The sequence below is a fragment of the Anser anser genome, assembly GCF_964211835.1.
Source record: "Anser anser genome assembly, chromosome: 4".
In the NCBI taxonomy this organism is placed as follows: domain Eukaryota; kingdom Metazoa; phylum Chordata; class Aves; order Anseriformes; family Anatidae; genus Anser; species Anser anser.
Window position 1 is genome coordinate 47,131,242 of NC_139724.1, and position 14,446 is coordinate 47,145,687.

Consider the following 14,446-nt stretch of genomic DNA (forward strand, 5'->3'; position numbering starts at 1 on the left):
GGGCTTCTCCAGGCAGCCCCATCCGTCAGGACTCAGCATTTTTTTGGTCCATGCTTTCGCTTTTTCTGGACCGTGGAAGCTGGGCCTCTGAGATCGCCATTTATTTATTTATTTTGGTTGTTTTACAGAAAAAAACAGCAGCAGAGTTTCCCAAAGAGGGAGGCAGCAGTAGCAAAAACAAAACAACAACAACAAAAAAACACCCCAAAACCAGAATTCCCAATATTTATTTTAACCGAGGCCCAGGACATTATTATACCCTCCAGCCATGGCCAGACCCTCAATTAAGTGCAGCGGCACATCCCTCCTGGCATCAGCACGAGGCTGGCCATTGGCTTGAAGAGATTTGGGGGTTTTCTGGGTGGGCAGGGCCAGGGCAGGGCGGCGACTGTCTGGGGGGGAAAGGGGGGGCCCGCGGCCGCCTTATATCCCACAGGGCAGCAGCTGTGGGAAATCAGTGCCGGCCGACTCGCTGGGAGCCCCGGGTGCTGCAGAGCGTGAGTTTTTTCTGTTCGGGGTTGCATGGATTTAATGTGTTTTGGGGGGGCTGAGAGGGGGCATGGGGTGTTTTCAGCTGTTGTATGGCTGTATGAGATGGCTTGGGGATATGGGTTGGCTGCCTTCCACCCAGGATGGCAGCAGCATCCTGCTGGCGATGGTGGGGATGCAGGGTAGGGACCGGCACCACTGACGCCATTCATGGGGACACAGCTCCTCCAAGCAGTACCCCGTGTTTTTAGGAAGGGGTTGGCTGGGCATGGGAAGTGCAGATGCCAATGTCCCCTCTGCCTTTTGGGGCATAGCTGTGGTGTTCCCCAGGCACGGCACCAGCCTCTGCCTCTTCCCGCTGCTCCCGGCACCATGAGGACAGCGCTGCTGCTCGCCTGCCTGCTGGCCATGGCCTCCGCCTTCTCGGTGAGTGTGGGGACCATGGGGGGACCCTGACCTGCCCCACCCCGGGCTGACACCAACGCAGCCTTTCCCCCAGGTGAAGAGCTGGCTGCGGCGAGTGGGGGCGGACGACTCGGAGGAAAACACGGTAGGGTCGCGCCGCGGTGGTGCCAGCGTTAGCGGGGTCGCTGCATCCCTCCCCGAGTGATGGGGATCTGCAGCGGGGGCTGACCCCAAGCAGTAGGGCTGATCCCCTCCTTCCTTTCCCCTGCAGGTGTTCAAGAACCGTCGCCGGTACTACCTGTACCGCTATGCCTACCTGCCGCAACAACGCTACCAGGTGGGTCCACTGGGGGCTTCACGGGCATCTCAGCCCCACACCTGGGGGTTTTGCCCCCAAAATGCCCCCGCACATCCACACCAGCACCTGCAGGGCTGAGGCCGTGGGGCTCATAACACTGATGGGACCCAGCAGCACGTTCTTCACCTCTGTAGGGCAGCGACTCCTCGGAGGAAGAGGGGGACGGCTCGGAGGAAGAGGAGGAGGGGGAAGGTGGGGTGAGTACTGGCCATAGGGGGCCCTCCAGCCTGGAGAAGAAAAAACACAGAAATCTGGGGGACTCACACCCACACATCGTTGGATTTGGGGGGGGGGGGGGGGGCGGGAATGCAACTGACGCTGTGTCCCCTCCTGTCCCCACAGGTACCGTCCCACCCAGGAACCCAGGTGGCAGGCGAGGGGGTGGCCCCTGGGGACGGCGGGCTGGGGGGGGATGCCGCATACCCCCAAAAGGTGAGCTCAGGGGGGCGGGGGGATCAGTGTATGGCCTCCAAAGTTGGGCCCCCTGAAATGCACAGCTGATGCTGGGTTATTCCTTTGTGCTGCAGGGCTGTAAGGGGGCCCCGAAGGGCAAGGGTGGGGATGAAGACAGCGATGAGGAGGAAGAGGAGGAGGAGGAGGAGGAGGAAGAGGTAGAGGAGCAGGAGAGCAGCGTCAATGGGACGAGCACCAACACCACGGCGGGGACGGAGGGGCCCCATGGCAATGGCACCGCGGCAGCCGAGGAGGAGGAGGAGGAAGATGAGGAGGAGGAAGAGGAAGAGGAGGAAGAGGAGGAACCTGAAGCAACCACTGTGGCTGCCACCACCGAGCTGGTCGAGGCGACCACGGCAGGCGACGGGGAGCACACTGAGGCCACCACGGCTGAGGAGCAGTGGGAGTACGTGGTGACGGCCGGGGGCCGCGGGGACGAGGGCCCCACCGAGGGCAGCTACGGGGATCATGAGGGTTACGCACGTGGGGACAGCTACCGGGCGTACGAGGATGAGTACGGCTACTACAAGGGGCATGGCTACGACGTCTACGGCCAGGATTACTACTATAGCCAGTGAGCGCAGGAGCGCTTGGGATCGCGCAGCAGCCACCTCCCATTTTCTGTGTATCTCACCAACCCAAATGCAATAAAGCAACTGAACGGAGCTGGCTCGTGAGGCGTGGTTTGCTTCTGGATGAGCGTTTCGGGTCAGCAGGAGCGGCTGCAACCCTGGGGGGTGGACGCCAGCATCAGGTCCAAGGGTCCCTGCGTGGCCCTGGTGTTCCCACGGCAGGGCTGGCCGGGTGCCAGGCTGCGAGCCGCGCTAATTATCGGGCAATTGCAGCCCCCAGGGACAGATATTTATACACCGTGCTTTCTGTTTGCGCGGCCAGGTGGAACATTTGATAGCTGCCTGCCACCACAGGCTCATTTTTAGATGGAAATTACTCCCCCCCTCCCCAGCCCAGCGTCCGCAGGCGCTCCCAGCCCTGACAAATGGCCCTGGGCAGGAGCTGATTGGCTCTGGGCCCCCCCTGGGCAACTTTAAATTTCAGCCAAGGGCACAGAGCCCCCAGCGTCGCCTGCAGGGACCAGCCTCTGAGGAGCACAGGTAACCCCCCCTGCCCTGCTGCCCCTGGGGCCACCCGCCCACACCCCAGGTGCAGAGCCCTCCACGGGGTGATGCTGTGCCCCCGGAAGCCGCCCAGGATGCGTGCAGCCCTCCTCTGCCTCTGCCTGCTGGGCGCCGTGCTGCCCACGCCCGTGAGTATGGTGCTGCCCACTGGGAGCAACCCACCAAATAGCCCCGTCCCCTGCCCCGTCCCACATCCCATCTAATATCCCAAGGAGCATCCCATCCAGTATCCCATCTAATACCCTATTAACTACCCTCTTGAATACCCCATTGAATACCCCATTAACTATCCCATCGAATACCCCATTAAATATCCCTTCGAATACCCCATTAACTACCCTATTAAATTCCTCATTAACTGTCATATCAAATGCATCATTTATACGTCAAATATCCCATTGAATACTCCATTAACTGCCCCATTGAATACCCCATCCAATACCCCATTAACTATCCCATCGTCTACCCCTGTAGCTAAGCCATTAAGTACCCCATCGAATACCTCATCTATTACCCCATTAACTTCCCCAGTGACTACCCCATTAACCACCCCAGTGACTACCCCATTAGTGATCCCATTAACCCTGCTAGTGCTGTGGCAGCAGAGCCCGCAGCACCACTCAGATCCGCTTACCCCACGCAATCCCGGGTACCAGGCTGCAGCTCCCACTGGTGTTTTCCTGCCCACAGGTACCGCTGCCACCGGCCAGGGTGAGTGGGAACTGCGTTGGACAGCACCGGGTAGGTCAGGCCATGCCAAAAAGCACATGGAAAATTGGGAAATGAAGCCAGGGGACATGGGACGCATGAGCCCGGGAGGCATGTGAGGGAGGTGGTTGGAGCGGAACCCCACTGCAGGGAAGCTTCTGCCACCATTTTTAGAAGGAAATTATTTTTCCCTCTCCCCCCAGATACTGTTGAAAGGCTGCAACACCAAGCACGGCTTCTACATCTTCAAATATGTGTACTCGTTTTCCACACGGAGGAACCAGACGCAGATAAAGGTGAGAGGTGCCGGGGGTGGTGTGGGACCCCGAGGTGCGCCCACTGCCCCATGCCCACCCTCCCCCTGCCCCCCACAGAAGGAAGAGGCTGATGAGCAGAGCGCTGTCCCCGTGCACCAACCAGGAGAGGAGGATGGGGAGGCTCTGGTGCGAGGCAGCGGAGGCCGCTATGTGCTGGAGGATGGGTACAGCCCCAAGCCTGAAAACCGCAGCACCCCGGGTAGCCGCGGGGAGAGCCATGCTCCACGCCTGGGTGCCAGCACGCATGTGGGTCCCACCTTGGCTAGCTCGGAGGGCAGTGGTGACATGGATTTGGTGTCGCTGGAGGAGGTCAACGGTGGCGAGGACATCCTCCTGCAGAGCATCCGCCCTGGTGGCCCCCGTGGGGACGGCGATGGAGGGGATGGGAGTGATGGTGGTGTGTGGGGGGTCCTGGTGGACAGGGCTGTGACAGCTGGGCGGGAGAGGGTCTCGGCTGCCAGAGGGGCTGGGGACGAGGGCAGCGGCGATGTCACCACGCCTGGCCGAGGGCGGGCAGGCAGCACAGGTGGCATGGGGACAGGACGCGCCGCTGTCAGCTCTGTCACCGAGAAGGAGGAGGACGTCCACATGGACGCCGAAGGCGTGGATGAGTTTGCCTACATTCCCGATGTGGGTGCCATCACCATCACCAGGGGGCTGCCAGGCAGTGCTGGTGTCACAGAGATCACCCCAGAGGATGAGGTGAAGATCTTCATCGGGAGGGCTAACATCCACATGGGTGAGCACGGTGGCACCCCGGGCAGCACCAGCGCTAGCAGCGAGGATGGCGCCGTCCCCACCGTGGGGACCACTGGGCCCTGGGGGCAGCCTGAGGGACTGGCCGCCACAGACACCCCACGCCACAGGGACAGCATCACCAGCAGCCCTGGGGGTGGCCGTTCCACAGAGAATGATGGGAGCGGTGCCACCGCTGTCCCCAGTGGACTAGGGTTGATGGTCCCCATCCCTGAGGGAAGCACCAAGGGTGACGTTACTGTCACCACAGTGGTCAATGGCCATGGGGACCATGGCGACAAGGTGAGAGGTGAGGGGCCAAGGTCCAGGGGGAGGCCTGCTGTCACAAGCGGGGGTGCCAGCAGCATGGCATCCTCAGGACTGACCACAGGGGACTGCAGCACCACTGCCAGCACACTGGCTGGGCACACAAGCAGGAGCGCCGTTGCAGGGCAAGGAGGCAGCGGGGAGGTGGGAACGGCGTCCCCAGTGCAGGACGGGCCCAAGGCCTGGCCAGAGGAAGCTGAACTCGGAAAGGCGGCGAGGACGGAGGCAGCGTCATCACCCAGGAGGGCAGCGGCGAGGCTGGCCTCTGGCAGAGCCCACACAGGGGATGCCGTTGGGACCGCCGCCAGAGTGCCGGGAGCCCCCAGGCTGTGGGGCAGCCCCCGAGCCCGGGCCCAGCACCCTGAGGGCAGCAAGGCATCGCCCTCGGCCTCAGCAGGGGGCTTCGTCCGCCTGCATGGAGGCCGGAGGCTGGTAGGTCTGGCGGCGCTGGAGCGCTCCAGGCAGCTGGACCAGGTGAGGCATGCCGACGAGCTCCACCTGCACCAGCGGGCCCTGTACAGCCTCGGCGGGGTAGGGGGCAGCCCCCCGATGCCCCCCCGCGCCCATGCCGGCCGCTGGAGCGCCGACAGCAGCCAGTCCTCGGAGGGGGAGCGAGGCAGCCGCAGCGGGAGCGGCGAGGAGGACGGGTGGGGTGCCCGGAGGGGGGCGGCGCGGTTCCACCATGGCCCCTCTGGGCCTCTCTAAGGTGCCACCAGTGTGTGTCCCCCCCCTCCCGCCACCCCAAAAATCAGCAGTGTAACAAAGCGCGCGCTCGGCGGCGGCGTAGCAAAACGGTGAGGAGAGCCCCGTGTCCTCCAGCCTCCAGCACGATGCAGAAATAAAGGCATTTCTGTCACTGAGGCTCTGCTGACTTTTGTGCTCACAGTGGGGACTGGCGTGCCATGCGGAGCCCCGCAAGCAGCCCCCCCGGACGCGATTCCTACCCGTCCGTCACCCATCGTGTCCCTGTGCTGTCCACTGGCGAGAGCTGGGCACCATCTAGTGGGAAAAGGCTTTTGGAGGGAGAGCAGCCAGGTGCACGTGGGCAGCTGTTTATTTGGGTAAATGCTTATGGGAGAAATGTCAGCCACAGTGGGTTTCCAGCGATGTTTAGCGTCTCGGCCCCCTGGCACACGGGGTGCAGAGGCTTTTGGCAGTGGCCTCAGCAGCAGAAAACCCCAGGTTTTGCAGCTTCAACCTCTCCCCAGGCCCTGATGCAGCTGTTCCTGCCTGCAGCATGCACAGCTGTGCCGGGAGGAGCCCGGCCCTTCATCAGGGACACCCTGCCCCACAGCTATTTAGCCCCTGAGGAAGCACCATCCCTCTTTTGGGGAGGGCAGCGGCAGCAGCTCCTCATCCTGGCATGGCCACCAGCCTGTTTGTAAGCCCCACCTGGAAAGATGAGGTACTATGGCCACTGGAGCTGGTGGGGCCACCACCACCATCACCCAGGTACCGACGGTGCCTTTGTTTTAAAGTCAGGGGCACCCCAAAAGTGTGAGACGTTTGCTCTGTGCTCTCCACGAAGCTCTGCTTGCTGTTTTTCTTGGTTGCCTGCTCGCTCCGCGTTAACATGGATGCGGTGATGCCACAGCTCTTGTGGTGGGAAACCTCTTGTCCTGCCCTCCTGGGTCTAGAGGGGTTGGAGAAATGCTGCAAGCAGATGGCGGTGGGGTTTTGGATAATTGTAATTAATACCCAGGCTGTTTCAGCTCCAGAGGTGTCTCTGAAGGGCTCCCACCTGCCTTGTGCTGGGCCTTGTGGGAAGAGTCAAGCCTTCCGCTCCTCATGCAGTTGGTGTGGCAGGCAGAGAGTTTCAGGGTTTCCTGGCACCACAAGGAGGTAGCACAGCCTTTGCCACGCAGCTCCAGGCACCAAGAGCAAGGTCCCTGACCTTCAGGGGAAATCACTCCCATTTTGGGGGTGTTTTTGCCATCTCACGCGCACCAGAGGAAGCCAGGATGGGCAGCAATGCTGCTGGGGCTGCTCTGTCAGCAAGCAACGGGGCCAGAGCTGGCACGCTGACCTTGCTGATGGCACTGAGGAAACATGATTCATGAGCCAGGAGGCTGCTGGAAAATCGCACATTACCGAGATGCTGCAGTCTGTCACACCTCTGGAGTGGCTCAGAAGTTATTTGTGTTTTCTTGCCCTTCGGTACCTTGAGGTGCAAGGTCGGAGCTCAGCTCCTCTGGGGTCTGGATGCTTCTCCAAAACACGCGGGTGAGGCTGGTGCTTGCCCTGGGTGGCTTTTTTTGCACGCCTTGGTGGTGACGGTGACCAGGAGGGAGGGCAGGGCATGCATCTCAGCATCCCTGCCTGCTTCTGAAGCATGGCTAGACCAGTCGCGGCCTCCGCAAATGCAGCTGAAAGGGGATTTTGCTGCTAAATGCTTGCTGGAAGCACCAGGTCCTTGGGAAAACCCTTGCTGAGCCAACACTGAGTCAGTGTTCTGTAACACAGTAACCTCCTGGACCTAATGGGCCAGAACATGGTAAAACAGACGCAAGAGGGACACCTTTTGGGTGACTGACTTTCAGCAGGAGCTCGTGCTTCCAGAAGCTCTCAGGCTTTGTCCTGTGGTCTTTGTGCAGTTCCCTGGAAATCAAAATATTTGCCTGCTCGGTTCATCTCTCTTACCTTTCTCCTCCACTGCTGCTCTCATTTCAGAAAACACGTCTTGGATCTCAGCACTCCTTGCACGAAGGCCAGGGAGAGGCAGTGACTGTGAGGAGGGCCGATTCTGGTTGCTGCCCAGAATTGGGCGGATTTTGGGAATTCTGCAGGAGTATCTCATGCCCCGGTGCACGCCACGTGCGGATTGTCAGGACTGGTGTTTGTACACAAGTTTTACAACTACTTGGGATCAGAAAGGGGTTTGTCATGTCGAGCAGTGGCTCACGAGCACACGCGTGTTGTGGCACATGTTTACTCTGTGGAAAATTGCATTTATAGACTGGGGGGAACAAGCTGCTCTCAGAGAGCCAGCTGTCATTATAGGTTATGGCAGCCCTTCCCAGACCACTGCCTTAAACAGGAAGGCAGAGAGACGTCTGCCCTCTCTTCAGTTTTACAAACCAAACCCATCACAGTGTTTTGAAATGCTCAAACCAGAGCTCAGAATAACCCCATTCTTGTGCTTCGGTTTGTATGTGCAATTATACCTCGCGACAGGAAGAAAACCATGTTAATTACATTTCACAGAAAACACGTTTCTCTTCTGCTTTCCTAGACTGTTCTGCAGAGAGATTACTGTGTTGAAATGAAAACACAAACAAGCCAACCAACCGCTGTTTTCATTGGAAAGCCCAGTTTCCCCCCTGCCACTCGTCAGAGTAGGCTCTGCTCGGATGAAGAGATTTCCTGGAGAGTAACAGCTGAACAACCTGCAGGAAAAATGCTCCTTCTGGGCACTGCTCTCTTCCAGACCCTGTTTTCAGCTTTTTAACACCAGAGTGTTCCTAACACCTTTCCCACTGGAGGCTTGGCTACCTGGGCAGCCTGCTGGGGTGGGTAGCTGGGAGGAGAAGACCAAGACATGAGTGTGGTGTGGGTGGTGGAACTGGTGCTCATCAGTGTGGTTTTTAAAGAATAATGGCTTTAATGTGCAATAACACCAATACAGGAGGAGTAAGTGGAGAAGAGCGAACAGGAGAGTTAGCGAGACTTAGTGGAGCATTGTGTACTGTTTAAGTGGGGGCATCTTGAAAATGCTCCCAAGCACCAGAGGGTACGATCCTTTGAAATGCAGCACAGGTGGACACCTCTTAGCCAAGGGCTAAAAAAATATGTGCTGGGATGCCTCATGCACGGCTGAAAAAAATGAAAAATTAACCCCAACATGTGTGACAAAGGTGCAAGGTCTTAGAAGTAAGCCATGGCCACTGCGATGACGAATAGGAGAAATGCTCACAGCACATCTGCTGGATGGCAGGATTTGGCCCAACGCAAGCTGTTGGGCTTGGGTTCCTCGTGCCCCCACTAATTGCTGCGTGTGGATGGTGTGGGGCAGCGGGTGCAGACGGGCTAATTGTCCACAGGCCGTGTGGTGGTGAAACAGGAGCAGCCCTGCTGTCTGAGGCTTCAATTTGCAGCGTCTGCACAGCCCACGTAACAGAAAGCCGCCCAACACACAGTCCCTGCGTGTATGAATGCAGCTTTTCCCCACCGAAGTCTATGGGGAGGACTTCCCGCTAGAGTTTAGAAGTGATGGCCACAGAAAGCAATTAGGTGGCCAGGTTTCTGTTTGTTCTGCTGTTCTGTATCTGTGGGGTTTGCTGCCAGTATCCGTGCTGATGGGAAATCAGTGTGCTGGGAGAAATGCTGGCATAGCTGTGGGTTGAGAGTGAGATCTGAGCACCTCTGGGGCTTCTGTGCCCCGTCTGATGTGTGGGCAGCACGGAGCTGGGGCTGACAGACAAAAAAAAAAAAAAAAAGGCGAACTACCATTTCTCTTATAGATGGCTCCTTTCTTTCATACCTTACCTAGGACCTGATAGCTGCACGACCCGTGAGGAAACGTGTGTCCTTTGAAGCAGCACTGCGATGTCGGGCCTGCACAGAGCCACGATGAATCTGACCCGTGCTGAAAGCGATGTGAGTTACATGCTACGACATCAGGGTGGGAAGGGTTGGTAGACATCGAGTTGAATGAAAGGCTAGTTCAAAGAGTGGTTTCCATTAGGATTTTGATGCTACTGTGTTTTGGTTATAGTCACCTTTGGTGGAAAATCAATGTAATTGCAATCATTTTAAGAGCCCAGACCATCCAGCAGGCATGTCTTTGGAAAAGGGTGACTCAACTGGAAAAGCAGCCGTGCTGCCCTGCAGTGAAACTCACAGTGTTTGCCAAAAAGCCACAGGGAGTGTTCTCTGCACAGCCCACCTTGTCCTGCTCTTGCTCCTGAGACCTGGTCCCACTTGTCCTCCTACGTGAATCTGTGAAATGGTACAAATGCTGTGTTACCCTGCAGCCTCCCGTGATGGCAGTGACCTAGCAGAGAGGCAGGGCGGCTGGGTCCGGGAGGTTGGAAGGTATATCTGAAAACAACCACTGTGTCTGCTTGGGGTGCAAGCAGAGGAGATGCCCACACCCATGACTACTTGTGGGAATTCGTCCCTCCTCTTCCCATCTTCTCTCAAGCAGGGGGCTTGGGTTATTTGCATTAGGTCTTCTGACGTACTGTACAGGCGCATGCTCCAGGTCTCTCTCTTGTTGCTGTGATTTTCCATTTGTTTTGTAGCTTCCGTGTGACTCAGAACTCCAGAATTTCATTTGGGACAGAAAGGGGAACGTAACTTATTAACCGCATGTGGATGTGTTTCTATGTGCACACCTGTGTGCATGCACGGCCGTGGCTGAGTCCAAGCGCAGCAGCGTTGCAGGAAGCTCGCTCCCATCGTGCTGCCATCGTGCAGCCCTGGATGTAATCGTGCCTCCTGTTTCAAAACAGCAAAAATACCTTGTGTGTGCCCCTGCATACCAGAGCCTGCCCAAGGGAGCTCGGCACCTTTTGACAAATGCTGAACACAGAAGAACACTCTTGCCAGGGTTTGTTAATCTGAGCAGCATTGCTGACCTGCACCTTGCTCTGCGTTTTGCTGTAGCCACCATCTGATTTTTTATTTTTCCTCCTGCTTTTCACATCCATATGCTGCTGCTAGGGTGGTGCAGGAGGGTGAAGCACTGGGGAGCTGTGTGGGTCAGGTGCTGCTGCGTCAGTGCTACTGAAGGTGCAGGTGCTGGTGTTTCTGCTGCCCCTCAGGGGCACAGTCAGTGCTGCCCAGCAGCTCTGCCACCGCCCCCCGTCCTGAGATGAGACCAACCGAGCTCCCAAAAACCATCTTGCTTCCTCCTGTTGTCTAATCGATGGCTTAGACGTGAGTTAGGCTGTGTTTCAACATCAGTTATTTTGGGTACAACAGATCAAATTTCTCCATACAGAACGGATGTTGCTTCCCAAAATTGCTTGTCATCTTCTGTGCTCACATTTTCCATGGGTGAGGAGAAGTCACTTGACCTCTTGGTGATAAACAAGGCTCTGTGAGCAAACTGCACTTCTGGCTTGTTATTTATTGGCCTGTAATGTTGTTCCTAATGCAAAGATCCCTGATGCTGCCTATGCCTCTCCAGGACTGGTTGTCCTGGTGGCTGTCCCTTCTTGCTGTTTGCTTTCGAGCCTGCTCATTAACCGAGTTTCTTAGACTTTCCTTTCCTCTAGTTAATGTATAGCTCCAGTGCACTTCCTGCTTTGCATCCCTATGCCAACCACAGTTTGCCATTTATTCTGTCAAATTTATAGCTGTAAGCTCAACCGATAATCTTTCTAGGTAGCCACTATGAATTATGTGCAAAATGTTATTTCCTAAATCTGGATGTGATTATCTTTTTTTTTTTTTCCCCAAAAAAACACTCCCTTCCTAAGGGTGCTGGAAAGCAAGGAAGGAGAGCAGGAGCTTGTCCTTCCCGCGTGGCAGGCTGCCGGGGGAGCAAGTATACGATTAGGAAACTGAATCTGTCCCTTGACTTGCTGGATGGCAATATCTCTCTCGGGTGTGAGTGACTACTTTCCATTCCATCAGAAAAAAAAATAAATTACATTCATAATTTTTTTAACGCAATTTTAGGTAGAACAGGAGGAGAAAGTGCTGGATGTGAGGGATGTTCTATACTGGCTCATTGCTTGCGCATGGTGTTGGAGGTGTTTGTCCCGATGCTAATTAAAACAGGTTGCCCTGATGAGCAGGAGCTGTCTTGCCTTTCCAGCCTGGAGCTGAGCCTCTGGCGGGGAGCCTTTCCCGACTCGGGCAGGACGCCTTGACCCTGGCCTGATGGTTTTTGGTTCTCCCACAAAATCAGATCAGCCTCTCCACCAAGCTACTTCCTCTCCAAACCCAGTCCCCAGGTCTCTAATTTCCTTTCACCGGGTCCATGAGAGGATTTTTCCTCCCACTCCGCGTGCAGTGCCCAGGAGAGATGTTTGCTTTCACACTGACTCAGTGCTGCATCCGTCCCCTTCCCACCACAGCGGCCCCAGACTGAAAACCATGAAAACTGCTCACAAAAAAAACTGACACCGTGCGAAAGCAGGGTGGTTTCTGGTGCTCAGCCCAGGCTGGGTCCAAGTTCAGGTTCAGTGGCAGGGTCACAGCCCATCCCGGCAGTCCTGCACTCCATCGCAGCTCATGCTTCACCTTCCCCAGCCCTTCTGGGGACAGAGAAGCACAAGCAGGATGTGGACAACAGGTCTTTTGTGCGGGTAACCACAGACCCGCGTGCTGCGGAGCATGGTGCAGCGCCTGGCAGTGCTCCAAATTCCCTGGTCAGTGCTGTTCCCTGCCAGGAGGTGCTGGGAAATTTGCCCTGTTCAGCGTTTGCCTCTGGCACAGGTAGCAGCTTTTCTGGGGAGGCTGTCTGCTCCCCGTTCCCTCTGCTAGGTGGAATGGGTGTCTTGTGACTTTCCGGCAGTTTCGCAACGCAGAGCGAGGCGATGCTGTTCTTTCCATGCCTGTTCTGCACACGCGGACCTTTCCATTAGTGTCCTCTCTCCCTGGGAGGAGAAAATTGTGCTGCGGGGATAGGAAACAGGGGTGCTGAGATGGCAGGGGAGGGGGAGAGGGAAGTGGCTCGTCACCATGCTTTGCAATCCTTGCTCAAAAAGCAGTCTTCCGCAAAGCTGTCTCTACGCTTAGGTTGCCCTCAGTTCTTGGATCATGAGGCATGAGCGGGCAGGGTGCTGGTGACTTTTTAGGAGCACACAGAAGATTTAAGCACAGGTCTTGTGGGCTTTCTGCAGCAGCGTTCAGGCTTCAGAGCCAACACCTCAAGAGAGCTGCTTCAGCCCAGCCCCTGCTGGGGTGCTACAAGCCTCACCCTCCAGCTCTCAAACAACTGCTTTTTAGGGGTTACGTACACCACAGAATGGCACCGCTGTGGAAGAATCATGCACAGCTCTATGTGTTTTTGCCTGCTGCATTTGTTTCTAATAGTAGTCCGGACAGTTTCCTAAATTTTCCATTTGAAACAAATGCAATTCTTGTCCTGTCAGCTCGGTGCTGAAGCACAGCAGTACAGCAGTGTCTGCAGCTCTGCTCCTCGTACCAGGGACTACCGGATGGGAAAATAACACAACTGCTCTGTGCTGCTTTGGCTCCTGCAGCCACGCCGCTGGCTTTGGTATTAAATCACGTGAATTTCAGCAGGGAAAAATGATCCAGAAAAGTTGATTATTATTGCTATTATTTTATGTCTGGCTTTGAAAGCTAAGGGAGGAGACTCATCTAGGGCTCCATTTTAGGAAGCTACAGACAGCTGGGCTGTATTTACGCTGTAGTAGGAGCAGGCTCTTGGCTATCCTAGAGCTGTAATCTGGCTGAGGCCATTCAGCCTCGTGGATTTCTGGCCTACAGCTGTATGGCTATTTCTCAGATTTCTTTTCTTTTCTCTCTTTTATTTATCTATTTATTTATTTAGTCCTCTGTTTTTGAGAAGGCACTCAAAACTGCAAACAGGTAGCAGCTAGCCTCATAGGGTCAGAAGGAGGAAGCCAGTGGACGCTCCAGGTATAGGGGGAGGAAATGGCAGACCAAAGCTGGTGCTATCTGTCAAACTTTGGCACTTTCTCATCCGCTGGCTGCTTACATCTGGGTTGTTTTCCCAGAAAGTCTGCTTTCTGTCCCTATCCATCCCTCCTGGGCCAGCGTTGTTCCTGGAAGGGCGAGAGCTGGCGCTGGGTATGTGGGATTCTGAAATCCCCTTTGGTGCCTGAGCAAGGGTTAAATGGCACTCGCCTTGGCAGCTTGGCATCTGCACTGCGCAGCAGAACAGAAATGTTATTGCCTCGTGTATTCCAGTATTGGGTGCTGCAATATGCAGACAAGTCATAGGTCCCTGCATCATTCTGCAATGGCCGTGTCACTCCACACAACATGGTTGCGGTGCAAGAATGTTTTGGTTTCCATCTGTTTTTCATAGAAACCGGCATTTTGCAAGCCTGCTTTTCTTTGGGATGCTGTAGCTGCAGAGCAGTTGTTTATAAGAGCACTGCCAAGTTGGGGTTTCTTGGGTTTTCTCCTTGACAGCGTTCGTAACGCTGCTGAAAAAAATAACCTCTCTGTCCTGGCCTTAGTCACAACCACGTAGAGGATGCTGCTCTGGTCCCAGAGTGCAGCTGGAGCTGTTGCTCAGCCCGATGTGCTGAATGGGGTCCAGGGCAAGTAGGAAACCCAGGCGGGATTGTAACCAGAGGACTGACGACTGTGGGACAACAAGGCGAGCAGGGCCAATATGGGAAAGGTCAGGAGGGCTGACTCTCCTGGACGGGGTGTTTCAGGTAGCTGCAGGCAGGGGTCCCCCATGCCCAAGATGGAGCAGGAATTTGGGAGCTTAATGTGGGAAGTGAAAATGGTGGAAGCCTACCCCCTTTCTGCTCCGCTTGTTGCTTATCTCTGACAGGACGAGAAGCACTGCCTCCTGCCAAGGCACAGGAATTTCTCGGCTGGGCAAAACAATTTACAGG

General features: G+C 56.1%; 2 protein-coding genes across 3 annotated transcripts; both read left to right on the forward strand.

The window, feature by feature from the left end:
• The first annotated feature begins 400 nt into the window (after nt 1–400).
• IBSP (integrin binding sialoprotein) lies at nt 401–2,370 on the forward strand. 2 transcript variants are annotated; one of them, XM_083834040.1, is made up of 7 exons: nt 401–497; nt 804–915; nt 989–1,039; nt 1,166–1,231; nt 1,387–1,449; nt 1,595–1,684; nt 1,780–2,370. In XM_083834040.1, the coding sequence occupies exons 2-7, from the start codon at nt 862–864 to the stop codon at nt 2,281–2,283; spliced, it is 828 nt and encodes a 275-aa protein (XP_083690166.1). In that variant the 5' UTR covers nt 401–497; nt 804–861; the 3' UTR covers nt 2,284–2,370. The 2 variants fall into 2 exon arrangements, with proteins under 2 accessions (XP_083690166.1, XP_083690165.1); XM_083834039.1 differs by having other exon boundaries at nt 439–497; nt 820–915.
• A 12-nt stretch (nt 2,371–2,382) lies between these two features.
• MEPE (matrix extracellular phosphoglycoprotein) lies at nt 2,383–8,280 on the forward strand. The gene is made up of 6 exons (XM_083834038.1): nt 2,383–2,969; nt 3,532–3,582; nt 3,753–3,845; nt 3,924–6,380; nt 7,599–7,767; nt 8,161–8,280. The coding sequence occupies exons 1-4, from the start codon at nt 2,889–2,891 to the stop codon at nt 5,631–5,633; spliced, it is 1,935 nt and encodes a 644-aa protein (XP_083690164.1). The 5' UTR covers nt 2,383–2,888; the 3' UTR covers nt 5,634–6,380; nt 7,599–7,767; nt 8,161–8,280.
• Nucleotides 8,281–14,446: the final 6,166 nt, after the last annotated feature.

Excerpts from the sequence above, each read along its gene's own strand:
- IBSP (XM_083834040.1), top strand. The coding sequence starts at position 862 with ATGAGGACAGCGCTGCTGCTCGCCTGCCTGCTGGCCATGGCCTCCGCC. Across the intron at positions 1,450-1,594 it reads AGGAGGAGGGGGAAGGTGGG|GTACCGTCCCACCCAGGAAC; the intron begins GTGAGTACTGGC and ends CTGTCCCCACAG. Across the intron at positions 1,685-1,779 it reads ATGCCGCATACCCCCAAAAG|GGCTGTAAGGGGGCCCCGAA; the intron begins GTGAGCTCAGGG and ends TTTGTGCTGCAG.
- MEPE (XM_083834038.1), top strand. The coding sequence starts at position 2,889 with ATGCTGTGCCCCCGGAAGCCGCCCAGGATGCGTGCAGCCCTCCTCTGC. Across the intron at positions 2,970-3,531 it reads GCGCCGTGCTGCCCACGCCC|GTACCGCTGCCACCGGCCAG; the intron begins GTGAGTATGGTG and ends TCCTGCCCACAG. Across the intron at positions 3,583-3,752 it reads ACTGCGTTGGACAGCACCGG|ATACTGTTGAAAGGCTGCAA; the intron begins GTAGGTCAGGCC and ends CTCTCCCCCCAG.